This window comes from Oryzias latipes, chromosome 7 (genome assembly GCF_002234675.1).
Source record: "Oryzias latipes chromosome 7, ASM223467v1".
NCBI classification, from domain to species: Eukaryota; Metazoa; Chordata; class Actinopteri; order Beloniformes; family Adrianichthyidae; genus Oryzias; species Oryzias latipes.
This window is the reverse complement of record NC_019865.2, coordinates 16,241,128-16,259,688: the sequence shown is the minus strand read 5'-3', so window position 1 is coordinate 16,259,688 and position 18,561 is coordinate 16,241,128. Positions and strand designations below refer to the sequence as shown.

Here is an 18,561-nt window from a genome sequence, read left to right as displayed (position 1 = left end):
AGCATTTCAGGATATTTTCAGTCTGCTTCTCAGTCAGCTGATGCCATTTCTCCATGCAGGGGCACAAACTTCGGTTATAGCAATTCAGGAACTGGTGTGAAATATTCTTTATCAGCTGGCGAGTAAGCCGACAGGCCGGTGTGCTCTACATGTCCGTTCCCCTCCTCAGAAATTCGAGCAGCACCTTCATCGGGTGCAAAATCTTATACAAGCATCTTGAGTTGTCTGAGTTTTTGTGATGAACTGGTGGAGTCACGTAACTGAAACCGAAAACTGATATACGTGAAACCGCGAATATTGAAATGCGAATAAGAGGGGAAACACTGTACCGTGTTTTAGTCTGTAGTTTAGATTAAGTTCAGATTCTGAGTGAGTGGGGTCAAACTCCGCTTTCATTAATTTTTAAATTGTCTCTTCAAGCCTGAAAAAGGAAACTAAATTCTGAGATTTTTTTAAATCATTGATTAACTTATCTGCAGTTCATACAGACAAATTAGCAGCTGTGTAAGTCTTTGTTCTTACACAGTGAAAATACGTAGTATATTAAGTGTAGCAAAGCAGCTTTCCTTTAGACATGCATGTAAAATTCTCAAACAGGACAGCACAGCTGAAATATACAATACTGTTGCTGTTACGCAACTCGACTCTGCTGTAAGCTAAAACATTAAAGGCTGAAGTGTTATGTGAGGCTGTTGTGAAGGAAGCACAAAACTGTCAAGTCCTGGTAAATGTAGGTGGTAGTGGTTCGGTGGTGTCCTTATCTCATCAGCTATTTAAAGTCCTTTACCCACACCCCTCCATTTTGTTATGTGCTCTGCCCACACTCCCGCTTCGCCCCCATACTCTTTCTGCACAGAAAGAATTAGCTCTGCATACTTTCACCCATTCTTCACATCTGGCAGAGAAGGAAGGGAAAATTAGGGGGAGGATTAGCAACTGGAACCACTCAGTCTTTTTCACACACGGCAATGCACACACACACACATATATATATTTATATACATATACATATATGTGAAGTTGAAGTTGCAGAGCTTTGTGTGATTTAGATTAAACTGCAGCACCAGCACAAAAGATCTCTGAATATACATTGGTTTTGTGCTCCAGAATTAGTAACCTTCCTGCTCTTTTCTTCATCCACAGGGCATTTTTCCTATCAGCTATGTCCACTTGAAGAAATCTACAGTCACAAACAGAGGGTAAGCTGAATTGTGAAGATATCTATTCCAGAATCACCCATAGGAAGTTCAGTAATGTCTTTGTTTTTTGGCTTAATGCTAAATTTGTATCAGTAAGAGAATCATTTAAAAATGAGTAAAATGCTTATAGACACACATTTTCTTGAGATTTAGTATTTATTGATGCCAGTTTACCTATCTGCTTAAGTTCAAACAGAGGTCATAAATGTAAAAAGAGGCCAATTGGAAACCTTGTTTGTTGTTTGTTACATAAAGAAGAGTTTAAAGAAATTAAGTTTAAAGGACATTTTTGCAGAGGTGAGCTGTTTTTAGTAATTTTTTAAGGGTAAAATGATTGGTTTTTGACACAAAACAGTGTCATACTTATAATTGTTAAATGAATACTTTTCTAAATGTGAAAATATGGATCTTGCATACTTTCCACAAATGTATTGGTAATTAATGAAAAAGACATGCTCTTATGCCAAGAAAACCCTGATTAAAATGGACTGGAGCCTATTGTGTTATTATTTCGAAAATGCACAGTTAGGGCTGTTTTTGGTTTTTAAACATTTTTATTAATTTGAGTTTGAAAAATTTTGTCTTTTCTGAATTTGAATGGACTTGCATTGGTTGGCAACTTCATCAGCAGTTGGGTTTGGATTACATTTACCATCTAATCCTATAGAAATGACCATGTCTGAACTGAAACAAATGGAGCACATGTCTTCTCCTTCATCTTGGCACTAGTACCTGCATGAATCTGTTGGATCTCTGCATGCACTCTGCATGACAGGAGAAGCCATGGAAGATTGTTGCCTTCACTGTAAAAACAATCAATTACAATTTCCATTGTGAAATACTCTTGTAGTACATCATGGGACTTGATTTAAAAAAAGAACATCTTTTAGAAAATGTGAACATTACAGTAGCATAACAAGAAGACAGACGCCGCACGATTTATAAAATAACAAATGATAGTAATAATCTGATCATAAACATTGGTGAATCCCTCGTAACCCACAGAACAGCTTTTTTATTGAATACATGTTGAATTGAAATACAAATACACAAATATAAATAGTACACAGACCAAAGTCATCATAGAAGATGGTGATAAACTTAGACCACCATAGTGTTTAATTAAATTAGGATGCTGGAACGCATGAGTTAATTAAATTGAAGAAAAGGTTGAAAAAGTTTATAATTGTCTAAAATTGTTCTAATTTCTGTGTCATTTATTACTAATACATGTTTCAAAACAATGCGTCCAATAGGGATAACAAACTTGGTGCTTTTTTAGATTAATTATCAAAAGATTTTTTTTCATCTGTTTTCTCACATGTAAAGAGAAACCAACCACATGCTAACTCATTAATAACCATTGCCTAATGATGAACTCCTGATAAAGGTATAATGAAATCCTATCTTGCTAAAACTTGGTTAACAAGGAGTTCTCATATAGATTAAAAGAAGACAAACAAACTAAGAGGCAAGTTACATAAAGGGGTGGTGGTGAAATAATTCAGGAATATTTCTCCATGTCTGTAGCAAAAAAATTTTTTTTTTTTTTTTTTTTTATCTTCTTCCGTTTTGATACTCTTCGGGGTCACGGGGCTGCCGGAGCCTATCCCGGCCACTTATGGGCGAAGGCAGTATACACCCTGTCGCAGGGTCACAATCACACACCCGTGCACACTCAAATTCCCACCTAGGGACAAATTAGATTTGCCAATTGACCTACGAAGCATGTTTTTGGACGGTGGGAGGAAGCTGGAGACTCTGGAGAGAACTCACACATGCACAGGGAGAACATGCAAACTCCACACAGAAAGGTCCCCCATTGATGTTCCCCCAGCTGGGACTTGAACCGGGAGCCTTCTTGCTGTGAGGCAAGAGCGCTAACCACTGCCCCACCATGCACCCCAAAAAAAAGGAATTTTAAATAATTTCTTATTCATCTTGGTTTATTGCTAAATATGCAGAAACTTTAAATAAGATTATTTATGGAACCAATATATTTTAATTCATTTACTTACATTTTTGTTTTAACTTTTAACGTAAGCTTTTTAATTTTCCTTCAAAACAAAGAAAGTCCTGATGTTTTTATCAGAATTCAGTTACGAGACGTGTGTGTAGGGATCTTGGGTATGTTCATGTTTGATGTTATCTTAAAGAGGGAGTTGGAATCAGGAGAACTATTTAAACTCATCACGTATTGAGGTTGTTGGAGATCCAACAAAATAAAATGTAGGGGCTGCAGCAGTGATGGGAGATAAAGATAAGGAAACCAAGTGAATATGCTTGGGATGGTGAAAAGATCCTCAAAAGTAATAATGTTTTGTAAAAATCTGTGTAGATCTTTTAAGTTATGGATGAAAGACATCAGCAGCATTTATGTTTGTAAAAGTTTTTACTTTGCTCCTCTTATCAGAGAATAAGTGACATCATTTAAGCAGCTTGGTTCCTTAGGGATAGATTTAAAACAATTCTTTTAATATTTTTGATTTGATTTGAGTGCTTAATGGTATACATTAGTCTTCTTTTCAGGATAATTAGATTTGCTACATAAATGTGATAAAATATCCAGGTTTTTTGCCATCACGCTTGTTCATTACCATGCAGGAAGAGATGGATTACTTATTTTTTTATTAGTATAACTCATTATAACAAGGTACTTTTTTCAAGCTTTAAGTTTTTCAACAGTGACATCACTGCCAGACCTTAAAGTTTAAGCACATTAATGAATGATGTAAGATTGATTTGTTTTGTGCTTCTGCAATCCTCCTTGGTGTACTGTCTGATGCCGTTTTTTCAGCTTGCGTCAAAAGCACCCATTTTATCTAATTTTGCCTAACCTGACTGTCTCACCTGATTGCTGCAACATCTGCTTAATGCTAAGAAAAGGAGACACACAAGAGTTTTCACACACTTACAACAATTGGGTCACAATAGCTTGTGGCAACACAAACTGCAAGAAAAATTTCGCTCAACATATATAAATAAATTATAGCATGGTGTGATCACTGACTGTGACCTGTAAATGTGGTTGCGGTGGACATCATATCAGTATCCTTCAGTAGAGCTACCACATTTTGCTTTTAATTTCGTGCAGAAACCATTAATAGCACTGACTTTGAAATTGACATGATCTTACTGCCTCACTGCTGTAGCTGCACTTCGGGGAATCTGTTTTGTTCTCTGATATAAAGTTAATGAGATGGCACACCTTCTGCATCTGTGTAGTTCTCCTAAAGCATCCCCGCCATGGATAATCAACCACACTCTGGGTTACAGATGGTGATGCTTGCCTTGTTTCATAAATAATAGACAGTGTCACCCCAGCACATGCATTGGCTGCACCAGCAAAGTCCAATCCAACTGCTGAAATGTTTTGAGAATGAAAATGTTTTTACATTTTCCCAGGAGTTAGGACACAACCCATAAATATACATTTAGTTTCTCTTGCTAAATTTATTTATTGCAACATGCTACGAGAAATTATTAGTATTATTTTTTTAGGAAAAGTCTGTTGATACTGGGTACTTTAATGTCAGCGCCTTTAGTATACCTGTGATTTAGGCCAAGTGGAACGTCATAGCCTCTGGCTTAAGACAGGTTTAAGAAAACATCCCCGTTTACCAACAGTTTAACAAATCTCACCACTACTGATGGCTGAGATGATGAAAAATCACAGAACTAAAATAAAATGTCTACAATTGAAGATGGTCACGCTTATGTTGTTTTTTTTTGCTCTCTCGCTTGTGTTTCTCTCTAGGTTGTGTGAGACAGTAGTGCCTCTGGAGGATCCTATTATTACAGAGACCACCTCCACACTGCAGGAGTGGGGCATCCTGTGGAAGCAGCTTTATGTGGTCAGTGGCTGTATCTCCTTTTTATCAAAATAAAACAAAAACAGCAAGGTGGACCCACCATAATTCTTTGAAAATATTTTTTTTGCTAAAATTAAAAACAAAAACACTCCATTATTGTTTGTATTCTTTCAAAATTTCTGATGGAAGGTGCTTCTCATTTTCAACACTTGTATTAACCAGACTGGTTTGTTGGTGTACCTCAAATATGGTCCAAACGCTCAGTGACAGCTCCTTTAATTATTTTCCTAGCAGCCTGTTATTCTGAGTGTCACTCTGTATTTTGATACCCCATTTTCACAGGAGCAGTAGCAATGGCTGAACTCAGTTAATGGCCCACAGACCTGTCGTATACAATTTCATGCTTTGTCATTCAGGCATTGATTGATCTTGACCTTAATCTAGTAGTTTCTGCATCATCTTAAAATCCTCCATCTTCAGTCAGCCTTTCTTTGCCTGGGAAAAAAGTGATTAGTAAAAAGAAAAAAAAAAAAACTAAAACTTCCTTAATCTCGCTAAGTGTCGGGGGAGCAGGCAGAAGTGGTTAGTGGGGTTTAGAATTTTAAAAACTGGAGCTGAATGGCTAAGTTGCAGAGCTGGCAGTGCATTTTTACATAACCTCTCACGGAGGACTGCTCATGCTCTGAGCAACTAAGCAGCCTGTGGCATTGATGTGATGATGTAACTTCCTCTGAAGCTTGACTAATGTGCAGCCTTGATTTAACAGTGCTGGTTTTGGTGCACGTCCTCTGCGTGATAGGGGCAATCTTACTACAGTTACATCTAGAATAACGGGACGTGGGATTGCCTTGACGTTGATTTATGCCACCATAATGTTGTGAATTCAATTTTTAGCATTACTTCAGGGAACAGGGACATAAGCGTAGCTGTTTGTTTGCTTTAATGTATGTAATTAGCTCTGGTCCCAACAGGCTCGTCAAGCTGTACTAAAATCTTTGTTTTGAGCAGATCCCAGCTTTTTAAAACATGCAGAGTTTGTCCTCAGTTAATCTGTATTGTACACTTTTGCATGCTCAAACCCAATGAGGATTTGTTAAAACGTAGTTTTACGCTTAAATATCTCACTTAACCTGATATAACACAACACTAACTTCTTAGTGAGTTTTCCGAAAAATGTAATGACTTGTTTTAAGACAATAAATTCTGAATGTCTTGTCAAAACGTCTTATTTTAAGCAATGAAATCAGTTTTTTTTCCTTTACATAAGATTTATTTTTAAGCAAAAGTTGTATTTGTGAACGGTAAATGTGCTTGTTTCAGGAAACACACCATCTTGATTTAAGGAAACTGAAACATTTTCTTTGAATCATAGAATTTTTAAGAAAAAAAATGATCTTAAAATGTGTAAATCTAGTCTTACTTTTAAGATAATCATTGTCTAGAAATTATGAGGACTTTTGCAGCACTTGCAGCATTTGGGGGGGAAAAATTGACCTACTTTAAAGATATAAAACTTCATGTTTTTGAGCAAAACCCGCCTATTTTAAAACATAATATTTCCAATTACTAAAAAAATATACCTAAATATTAGTGTTTATTGCTTATTTTAAGATTTAATTAGTCTAAAAGGGCAGGACATTAAAACTTATGTGAGGGATTCTTACCAAGACAAATTCAACTAGTTCTATTGGCAGATTTATTTACCTATAACAAGAAAAGAACATCTTGTATTCTATATTTTTTTAATCTGTTTTGAGAAGGCCCTATTTTCAGTGGATTGTCTGTAAAAAATGACTAAATACATCACTCTGCAGATATGTAAATTTGCTATCATGTTGGTTATGGGAAAAAAAACCATTTTGTTTTGTCTGTAGAGAATGACGAGAGTCTAAATGTATGGGTTTTATAATGGTTTTTAATGCATGAAAGGTTTAGTGCATGTTCACAAAAATGCTGCATCTGGCAAAGTCAAACAAACTGTTTTGACGACTTCAACAGAAACACAAGGTGGACCTGTTCCATAAGCTGCGCCATGTGATGAATGAGCTCATCGACCTGCGTCGGCAGCTGATTCAGGGTCACCTCTCTCAGGAGCAGACTCGCGAGATCAAGAGGCACATCACCGTACGACTTGACTGGGGCAATGAGTAAGTGATCCAGTGTGTTAGTTAACACAGTAACAGAGCAGCAATAGCATCTTTTCCAACTTTATTCAGATTAAAAAACAACTTTTAGGGCTGGGAAAAACAAGATGAGGATGCATTAAAATTTCTATTGGGTTTTTTATGGTCATGTAGGTTTGGTGTTTTTTGTGTGATTGAACAACATGATCTAAACATTCAATGTACACATATACAACTGTAAGACTTGAAGTCAACAATAACTAACCGTTTTACATTACAAAGGATAAACCTGGGGCATTATTAAGTAGACTTTTTGTTGGTTTCTATTATGAAGGGAATAAGTTCTTCGCTCTAAAAGACATTTCGGAGTTGTTTCACTTTTAGTCGATGGACTCTTGAGAGTTTGAGACTGTAGAAGCTGTTGAATTTTTCACACTTGTGAGTCATGAAGTCACTTGTGACTCTGATCCACCTGCTCCAGGGGGTTGGGGTGTGAAGGGATTCTCACGACCTGGATGAGTGAAAATGACACCAACATTATTAGGTTTCTAATGATAAAAACTCATGCTGGGTGGATAGGAGACTTTGAAAGTCTAATTTTCCAAATGCAAAAGTTTATGTCTTCCTCACTTCTCTGAGATTCAGTGAAGATTTCTTAGGAATCAAAGAAAACCAAATTCTTATTTACATTTAGTTTTTTGGACTCATTGAGTTGGCCTTAAAATATTTCAATTTATAAATACCATTCATAACTTTGTTCAAGCATTTTTCACTGTTAACAAGCCTGATTTGAATTGGACACCTTTCATGCAAACATATAAAATATCATCTTTTTAAAGCGATGTTGTTTTGATAGTTTTGTTTGTATGATTGTTATTATAAAACTGTAAAATACATGATACATTTCCAAGATATTTATTAGCAGCAGCCTAGAAACACAAGTACATTTAACCAAAGGGCATTAAATATGAAGACGATATCAAACAACAGAATTATAAACTCTAAGACATTTAGAAAAAAAGAAGGGAATGAATTATGTCCCTTACAGAACTATCTGGTGGTAAAATTGAAAGCATAACTGTTGGAGATAAATCCCTCTACCCCAGTAACTCAAAATATTAGGTTATTTTTTCTTTAATTTTGAGCAGATCAGGAATTATTTTATAAATTTAAAATGTGGCAACACAATGTTTCTAGATTTATATGATAAGCAGGGTGTATAGAATCAAAAGTCCTAATTTTTTAATTAATCAAACCCCTTCTCTGCTCTTTTCATTCACCAGGCACCTTGGACTGGACCTTGTTCCCAGAAAAGAATTTGAAATGGTGGATCCAGATCAGATCAGTGTATCAGAGCTGTACAAATTGGTATGTTGCTTTGTATTTTTTGTCTGGCAAACTGATGCTGTTCTTACTCATCCAGCGAGTTGTTAAATGCAGTAAATTAATGAAGTATTCCCTAATGTGCAGTTAGCTACTTCCCTGCAGCATGAATGAACTATATTTGAAGCTATGACTCACTGACTTGCACACTACATGCTTTTGTACCTGGGGATGTGCCTGTCTATTGTAGGCTGTTTTTTGTCACTACCCAGCTCGGTTTTACATATAGGAATGTGCTGTTGGCAGGGCCACATTATTGAATTATGGGCCTCTGGGCTACTGTTATATTTTTGAAGTATATTACAGTATATTGAAGAACTACAACATGGAACAGTGAAGTAGTAAGCTCTGGCCATTTCACATGAGAGACCTTGGTTCAAACCCTGTCACACTATCACCCTGCCTACCCCTGATATGAGCAAAGCACAGACTGAAATGGTCGTACTGACTGGATTACAAAAGTCTGTGCCAGGGTAACCAGGACAGGAAATGCTGGTGAGAAAAGGGATGCTAAGAAGACATTTCCAGACAAGCAATGGAAATCTTGTGAACAGAGGAATTGTAAAACCAACCATCTAAAAGCAACAGGCCAACAACTGGTAGATGTTCCAAAATTAGTATGAAGTAACAGCTCTCCCAACTAAAAATTGAAGGGATACTGCATGAATGCCAAGGCAAAGAGGAGCCAGGATTTTGAAATTTGGTACTAAATCCAAATAACAAGCATTAACAGATTAACACAAGAACATCTGTCCTTAGATTGAAGATTGATCAGTGTGGTGTTAGAGTCTATTGCACGATGTAAATGCAGAACTACAAATAACCCCTACTACAACCATCACTGAAACCAATGAGCTGACACACACTACAGCAACATTTATCCTTAAGATGCTTACCTATAGAAGAACCACAAAAATCAAGAAACAAAGGTTCAAAGATCAAAGCTGAATGCAGAGAAATCTTCCAGCTGTCGGATTTGCAGGCCAGCTGAAGAACAGACAGTCCTGATCCTGAAGAACCCCAAGAAAGGTAACAGTACAACAGTACCCCCATTAGCCATCAGCTAAGATAAGCAGGCATATAGAACAATACAAGCTTCCAGGAATGGATTGGAAAGGACATCAGAGAAGCAAGGCAGCTACTGGTGGATGAAGCAGTCACTAAACACTAAAAGTCCACAAACCAACCAGAACATTGCATGAGTTTGCCACAAGAAAATCTACAACTCTAAGCCTCACACTCGGATCCGGGAATGCTTGAAACTGTTCAAAATCATCTGGAAGCTTCTCTGTGACCATGCTAAGCTGTGACTCTTGCTGCCATCAATGACTCCTAAATTCGTTGTTTGCTATAAATCTTTTCATACCTTTTATCACCCCATTCTGCTGTATTTTCTATCAAGAAAACACTCAAGAATAGTAAAGACCATCGCACAATACAGGCTTTTGATTGACCAACTCTCATATCAAACATGTCCCTGAAATATTTCATCCAATCAAAACCTTTTATTTCACTTGGTACACTCTTAACCCGTCCATTCCTAAAATGTAGACACACAATTTAGTTCTGGGTGACACTGCATAATTGATTCAAACAAAAAAAAAGTTGCACAGATGCTCATAGTACCCCATGGATTCAATTGATAATCTGGGACTGGTCATTGGATTTAGGGATGTGTGATTTAACCATAAGACGGTGATTTATAGTAGAATGCAGGTTTCAGCTGTGATAGCTGTGACACGTCCTTACTGCTTATCCCACTGTCATATTGAGTGTGTTCTTTTTTTCTTGCGTACACGTGGCTCTTGTAAGTGTGATTGTTAGCCAGCTATGCAGACGTGATCAAAAGTGACAGCCCTATGGGAAAGTACATAAAAATAAACATTTTATTGCTTTCCCCCCCTAAATGACGTACTTTTGTCTTGCTGGCTGTATACTCATAATCAGACAAGAGACACTTTTCCATGAAAACATGACTCAAATGTACAATGGTTGTAGGGAAGTGGGGTTTTAAAACCTATGTGCAAACAAAGAGAAAGAAACAGAAGCAGATCCAGTTTAAGAGATGCGCCATTACAGTACAAATGTTATGAAATTTTATGTAATTGTGTAGGAAACTATCATCTGGGAGGGAGATCCTCACTGGTCAGTAGCTGCAGCTCCCTGCGTTGTGTGTTGGGGAGAACATTCTCAAACTGCCCTGCAGCATCCCATTATCCCGTTGCCATGTTTCTCAGCTTTACACGCAGATTATTTGTGCACGAAATGCTGTGTTCAAAAACAACAGCAAAGCTCTTCCTTGCCAAAAAGCTTCCCGACTCTGTCGATGAAAGCAAGCTTGTATCTGGCAGGGCACAAGGCCTTGGCGCCTCTTTAGGTATGGAAGATGAGTTCTTTTAGACGGCTAAGCAGAGTGAAATCTGTTATTGAGTGTGTGTGTGTGTGGGCAATGTTGGCTTTGTCCTCTTCTCTTGCTCATGCTCACGTTTTGCCCCATGTGGGCTTCTCTCAGGGATGCAGGAACATTATTCTTGCCACTCCATAGCATATGTGTGGGAAATGTTCTTTGTTATGAAGCACTGACTAAGGCACAACTCAAGAACTGTTTTTCTGAAGCTGTTAGAATGTAAATACATTCATCATGTGGGATGTGTAATGACTACACAGACTGATCTGACACATTTCTAATGTACCATTCTTGTTCTTTTAGCACGTATCCAGCAGACACTGTGGCCAGCAAAGCACAAACCAGGTACAGTCATTTACCTTTTATTATAAGATCCGTTATTCCACCTTTAGTTCTCATTAGTTCCCAAATCGTTCTTTGTCGAGCCGGTCTCTAATCTGCAGGATTCATATGGGCTTTCATGCTCTGTGGAAATCTCAGACAAACTCTGCCAGGGTGAAAGGACTGATTCCCACTGGGATCACATATGTCACAATGCATGCACAAATGGTTCTGTGATTTTTCTGTCCAGTGAATTTCATTCAAACTGGCTCACAGTTCAATGTTTGACGCTTTTAATCAATATTATTATTTAAAGCAGTGGTATTCTTTTACAGCCAGGTGGAAAAACTTTACCAGCTTATCTACAAATTTACCCACATGTGCCTATAAGCCTCACTCAGAAGAAATCTAGGATGGACCATTAAAAGTTTTTGTTCTGGTTAAAAACATTCAAACATATGAAAGTATACTAATCTATAAAGCCAAGAAATTATCAAGGACATGTTGTTTTCTTGGTTGTTTCAACAGTTTCTCTAGGGATATGAACTGTATATAAATATGCATCATACATATGTGTACAGATTTATGTTCTCTTTGCTAAAAATCCTCGAAAAAATCAATAAAGTAACAGGAGCCGGATTCATGGTCTTTTCCTTTTTTAATCCTAGAGTGACAGCTCGAAGCAGCGCCATGGTGATGGTTGCCGTGTTCCTGTGTCGCACCATCTCTTCATCAATCTGAAGAGCTTTACTTACAACAGCATCAGTGAAGACGCAGATGTTTTCTTCTTTCTTTATGACACACGCGAGGCCAAACAAATCAGGTATGAGGAGAAATACGCCTGAATTTATAAAAACCTACAGAGGCATCACAGTGCAATGAGCAACATCCGTACTGGAAGACAGACAGACAGACAGACAGACACATGCACAGGCACACACGCAACACTACAGTCTCAGATCAGCAGATTGACTATTGTGGTTGACAGACACTCTGAAACTGTGAGCTGTCTTTTTTGCAGTGAGAAGTTCATGGTGAGATTGAACAAAAATGGAGGACCAAAGAACCCAGAGAAGGCTGATCGCCTCTGTGCCCTCTTCACAGTAAGATATTTGCCATCTTAACATGAACACAGACACATTCTACTTCCCTTCCTATCTGATCCTTACTGATCCCTTTCCCCCTATTTTTTCAGGACCTAAGCAGTAAAGACTTGAAGCGAGATCTCTACATTGTTGCACATGTTGTTAGAACTGGTAAACACAGTAGCAAAGACAGCATTTTCTCAATTCTGATATGTCCGTTTTTTTCCAAACAAGCTATCTATGATTTTGTTTTCAGGTCGTATGCTGCTAAATGACTCAAAGAAAGGCTTGCCTCACGTACAGTATAGACGGCCGTATGGCTGCGCTGTGCTTGCCATGAGTGATGTTTTCCACACCATCACAGACCTCAAAGAGGAGAAAGACTTTGTGCTCAAAATTTACACGTGAGTATACCAGTGAAGCTGCTCCAGATCTGTGTGGGGAACACTGAAGTTGTCACAGGGTTTCTGCTTTGATGGTCTCCCTATTTTAAGACTTGATGCTCAAAGAGTCAATGCTGCAGTGCAGGAATGTATGAATGTTGTGAAGATGTGCGTGGCAAACCAATGCTTTTCTGTTGACGCTTTTGACCAGAATGATAATAAATTGTCCTCTGGAAAATCAATAGTTGCACACCCCGGGTCTGAGATAGGTCACTTGGCATGATGTGAATCTGGCTACCTCTGTTAGGCTTCTCCATAGACAGCCACTCCTGAACAACCGCCAACCCACTGGCAGAGGGATGCAGAGAGGGAAGGAGATTGAGGGTTGACGCAGAGATAATTGAGCAAAGTTAGAGGACAAAGCAAAATCACAGCAAGCTCAGCATATTTCCTGATCCATCAACAGCAGAGCCACTTCCTTGTAGCTGCACTCACCCTCTTAGCTTCCATTCTGGGTCACAGGTCATTATGAGGCTTTGCCGCAGAATAAGTTAAAGTCATCCTCATGATATTCATATTGTCTTGTGCTTACATGACAGTATGATATTTCAGTATGAGGTAAAGATGTCCCAAATCCTAAGCTTTCCTTTTAATTGGATTGCTCTGCTAAAACAAAGAGCTCTTCCTCTTAAAAAGCATGCAGTGATTCAGTGGTAATCTGCCTCCAAACTGTCGGTTCCTATAAAGCTCCAGTCTGTGCATTTCCTCATGCCTTTCCCAGGGGCCTTTTGGCCCGCAGTAATGAAAAAGCCTGGTAGAGAGCTGGCTGTCAGGTTTGCTTAGTATGCTGTGCATTTAGGCTAATGTGCTGCTTGATAGCAACTCCCCCATTCTGCTACCTTTTCTTCAGGAGGAAATCAGCTCAGGGACACATACTGTTCATGTAGTTCCCGTGTGCTCAGTCCTGAACCCTCCATCTGGATGCGCAAATTGTTCTGTTGTTAACAACCTGATCCAACCCTCTTTCTCTCTAGATGTAATAACGAGAACGAGTGGTACCAGATCCATGAAAACATCATCCGCAAGTCCAACACCAAGTACTCAGCCCCAAGCACCAACTATGGTAAATATGTTTTGTACAAATCGACTTTTTTCTGAAATCTTAAACAGACATTAGTGGCTACATGTTTAATATTAAGTTTAATTGTGCAAGTAAGACCCTTATATGTTCACCTGGAGTTAGTTATTTTTGTAATTGATTTAATTTTGCTCTTCCACAGCAGAAAGTTAAACATTAAAGTATTAACAGTAACTCAAGTTTCTCAGTTACATGTAAAACAAGCATTATTAAATCAAAATGATAAAAAAAACTTTCAAACTGTTAAAAAGTAAAATATCCTAAAGCATATCCTTATATCCTAATTTCAAAGTAGCCTTTTTGAACATATTTTATCTTTTAATCTTCTGCATTTGGATTCTTTTAAATGGGCAGCAGGAGGCAGCACCTGTGAGAAATCAGTAGGATTAGGTCAAGTATCAGGTCAAGCTTTTGATAATAGTTACACATAAAAAACAATATTCTTTTTTTTCCAATGTTTTTTGAGATCATAGGACTAAAGATGATGATGGTGACAAACTATTAGATGATGCCATTTGTTATGTCGTCCAAATTGCCAGCTGCTCCATCATAAAATATTAATTAAGAGTGGCTGCTAATTTACTGCATTTGTGCTTCCAGTATCTTATGAAAATCGAAAGTCGGTTAGGATTTGGCTCAAATCCTTGAATGAAAATGTCTCAAGATTTGTTCTTGTCTTATTCTTCTCCATCTTTTCGTTGTGTAAAACCATGCAACACCAATTTATCTCTGTCCCTCTGTTCTGGCTCTGTTCACGTCTCTTCATCCACCCTCCTGTCTGTCTTCTCTCCACCCACATTCTGACTAATGTCCTTTAAATACCATGCTATCCTTCCATTTTCCCATCTCTGATCTTCTGTTTCATTTGGTTGTTTTCCTCAACTCGCACCCCCTGCTCATGTTCCTCCCAACCGGACAACACCCCTCAAATTTACGTGCTCTCCCACTGCCCTCCTGCCTCTGCCCCTAGGCCTAATCATTTCCCTGCAGCTGCTGCGAGGTGAGCTGGAGCAGATCAGACGAGAGAACCAGGCTGTCTTCAACAGGGCCTTGGCACTCACACGCAAACTGGGTTTCCCAGATGTCATACTGCCAGGTAAGAAGCTAGGGAGCAGTATGTGGGGATGGGTACAGAGAGAGGGGGTGGAAACCAGAGGCCAGATGGCTTGGAGGAATTAAAGAAGGTGAAGGTCATAGATGACGAAGAAGAGGAAACAGATAAGAAAAGAGGGAGGGTGGTAGGAAGAAAAAAACTCCAGACTGAAATAGAATGTTCTGCATGATAACTGGAAAGAAAAGAAACAGTATATAGTTATTATAATAAAAAATACATATTAAAAAGCCACTCTGATGATCTTTTGACATATTTTAAAAACATCCCCAGTGGTCTTTCAATTATGATATATCATAAAAGATTTCAATCAAAAGACCTGTGTCATTTTCTAGGATAGTTTCTGCAGAGCTGCAGTAGTTCTTTAGAAATTTGCCTCTGAGTTCTGGGTGGGACCGTTGCTATGGAGTAAGCCCGCCCCTACTTCCTGTCATCAATCTGTTTACACTCTCTCCCGCTTGCCTCTAAGCCACCCCAACCTAACATTAGCAATGCAACAAAAGCAGTATTAGAGCTAGCCAGTTGTTCAATTTTGAGCCGGATGCCAGCTCAGACGAGGAAAACAAAGGTGTTTATGGGTCTATTTGACTGTAAATGGGTGAAATAGAATGGAGTGGAGCAGGGAGCTTGTGGCTTACCATTGTAGGTTCTACGCCACACCTACAAGCCTTTTCCAACTGCATTTTTTAGCCGCTTCTAATTCACCAAGATTTGAATAAACAAATACTCGGAAATACAATTTTTAGCTTAATTTTACTTCTATATGTCCTCCATCATGAGTAAAATGCCAAGAATATGTCAATTACACAGAAAACAGGATTATCATTGGAGTGTGTCTTTACCATTCTTATTACTCCATGCCTCTGAGATGTGGATCAAATGTTCAGGTAAATATGGGAAGAGAAATTGTCTTCAAACCTGATTAATTGAATTTTCTGACATTAGAGTCTTTTATTTCCACTAAAAATGTATAATCCTGAGCTCCTTACTCTACCCCCTTGACCAATTTACTCAAAATATTGTCTAGTTTTACTGTGAGTCATTTCTCCCAAAGGAAATTATTCAAGATATAAATAAGTGTAATCTGCTTTTATAAATAACTGTAATATCATGCTCCAGTGTTGCCACTGATTTTCATTCTGTTAAACACTGACCTCTCTCTAAATGTACTGAGCCGGTCTCTATGTGAATCAAGCTGAAAAACAACAGGGGCATTTGGATTTGAAAATAATAGGGCCTCTAATGTGATCAATGAAGCTTAACTTGTATTGACCGCTTACTGTTAATGTGCAGAGCTGACATTGGCATCATAGATTACAATATTTTTTTTAATCTGAGATCATGTTTTCTTCTAATTGAAACCACATTTTCTTGACTTTCTTTCACTTAATCACATTTTAGCCATTTGAGTTCAAAGACTGGATGCTATTTTTCCTGCAGCTCCCTTCGGAGCCGCAAATCCAATTTTATGTTTCTCATCTTTACAAAATAATGGTGGAGGATGAGATACGTTTGTATAATCAGGGATGTTTTCTCTTGAGTAAAGTACCTCAATTTCTCAAATATTAAAGGTGACATCCGGAATGACCTGTATCTAACCCTGGAGCGGGGGGAGTTTGAGAGGGGAGGGAAGAGTGTCCAGAAGAACATTGAAGTCACACTTTATGTGCTCTACGCTGATGGAGACACGCTCAAGGTATGTTGCATAAACACATCCCAAGTTTCGTCCTATGGAGGAATGAAAGAGAGTATAACCTTGTTTTGGACTCTGCTTTGCAGGACTGCATCAGTTTGGGCAGCGGGGAGCTAAACAGCTCAGAGTATCGCTCATTTGTCCTTTACCACAACAACAGCCCGCGCTGGAGTGAGATGGTCAAGTTACCGATTCCCATAGATCGTTTCAGAGGCTCCCATCTGCGCTTTGAGTTCAGACACTGCTCTAGTGAGTCAATACTGCAAAATCTGTAAATGCTTAAATGCGATGGTTTCATTCAAGAATTGCCTATGATGCATGATAATGTGGTGTTCTTTCTTTCAGCTAAAGATAAAGGGGAGAAAAAGTTATTTGGTTTTGCTTTCACCCCTCTCATGAGAGAAGATGGAACCACGCTCTCAGATGAGATCCACGAGCTTTATGTGTACAAGGTACAACACATGTAGTGATGTAACAAGATACAATGACCTTTTTCTTTAATTACAAGGTTTTATTAATACTTAATACTTACTTTCGCTACATGACTTGGGCACTTTGTGGCCATTAAATTAATGATAAATTTTGCAACATATCAACGAATTCTCAATTTAAATTTGTGGCCATTTGCCTGAAAACTATAATGCTCCGGCATGGTCGATGAGGCTTTATGCCAATAATCAAAAGGAATTCCATTTTTGTCACACTATGTAGAAAAATGATTTCTGCAATAGCGTAATAATATGGTTTGATGATATCCAATAGGACCTTTCTTTTTTGTTATTTAATAAATAACATTCACTTTAAACAGATGTTAGGAACCAGATTAGGGCAACTATGTAAAAAATAAGTTATAAATTATAATAGGATGACTTCCTGTCAAGCAGTTCAATAAACTCTATTTGACAATAAATGTATTGTGATATTTTGTGAGTACTGTAAGCATAATGGCAAATATGTCTATTTAGGATGTTAAGCAATTAAATTGTCAAGATGATCGCATTATTTTCTTTATTAATTTTCTAATTTGGGAAAGAATATCTCAAATGGAGTAGATATATCTAAGTATTTTTGTAGTCTTTATTTCCTGTGTTTGTTTTATTCCGTGAAATAAACCAATTAATCAATCAATTAATGTTGACATGTTACAATCTAAGTGTTTTTCATTTGAAGATATATCAATCTTAACTGGAGAGCATTTTCTTTTTTTTTTTTAGAAAGGGTTTTATCACCAAGAAAAACAGACAAATTACGTTTTTCACAGACAACTTCAAAACTCAAGTTTGGACTTAAATGGGCTACTTAAACCAATTCTTTGTTAATCCTGGCTGCCTCTCTTTCTCTCATTAGTGTGATGAAAATACCACCTTTAGTAACCAGGGCCTGTACCTGAGCCTGCCCTGCTGTAAGGAGGATTTCAACAGCTGCCCCACCCTGCCTGCCAATCTGCCCTTCCAGAGGAGCCCTAAAGAAACCTTCTGGGTCTCCACAATACTCTGCTCCACCAAACTCACACAAAACGGTAATCATATATGCTTATTCCTGATCCGTGTCACGCTGTTATTCAATGTAACCATGGTTGGCTTTTTTCTTTAAGTGGACCTTTTGGCTTTGCTGAACTGGAAGGCCCATCCGGACAGAATACTGGACATCCTTGGTCGACTCCGTCAGATTAGTGGAGAGGAGATTGTCAAGGTCACCGTCATTTCCTTTTTCTATTTACTTTGATTCTATTTTAGTACATTGTCAATCTCTTCATGTTGCCTTGATATTTGTTCTTTTTTTCTTTGCAGTTCTTGAGAGATGTCCTAGATACGCTCTTCTGTCTTTTAGACGACAACACTGATAAATATGGACCGTTGGTTTTCCAGTCTCTGGTAGGAACAAAGCTGCTCTGACATTATTAAAA

General features: G+C 38.1%; 1 protein-coding gene across 2 annotated transcripts in view; it reads left to right on the top strand.

The window, feature by feature from the left end:
- LOC101165978 (dedicator of cytokinesis protein 3) overlaps positions 1-18,561 on the top strand; it is a 46,257-nt gene that overhangs the window by 9,804 nt on the left and 17,892 nt on the right. For both annotated transcript variants that reach the window (XM_020704728.2, XM_020704727.2), the window contains exons 4-20: positions 1,144-1,199; positions 4,957-5,053; positions 7,010-7,158; positions 8,418-8,502; positions 11,228-11,269; positions 11,914-12,068; positions 12,267-12,348; positions 12,441-12,501; positions 12,587-12,734; positions 13,748-13,836; positions 14,822-14,947; positions 16,534-16,658; positions 16,742-16,904; positions 17,001-17,107; positions 18,003-18,174; positions 18,250-18,347; positions 18,446-18,529. In XM_020704728.2, coding sequence (XP_020560387.1) covers positions 1,144-1,199; positions 4,957-5,053; positions 7,010-7,158; positions 8,418-8,502; positions 11,228-11,269; positions 11,914-12,068; positions 12,267-12,348; positions 12,441-12,501; positions 12,587-12,734; positions 13,748-13,836; positions 14,822-14,947; positions 16,534-16,658; positions 16,742-16,904; positions 17,001-17,107; positions 18,003-18,174; positions 18,250-18,347; positions 18,446-18,529 — 1,839 coding nt within the window. The remainder of the gene's footprint in view (positions 1-1,143; positions 1,200-4,956; positions 5,054-7,009; positions 7,159-8,417; positions 8,503-11,227; positions 11,270-11,913; positions 12,069-12,266; positions 12,349-12,440; positions 12,502-12,586; positions 12,735-13,747; positions 13,837-14,821; positions 14,948-16,533; positions 16,659-16,741; positions 16,905-17,000; positions 17,108-18,002; positions 18,175-18,249; positions 18,348-18,445; positions 18,530-18,561) is intronic.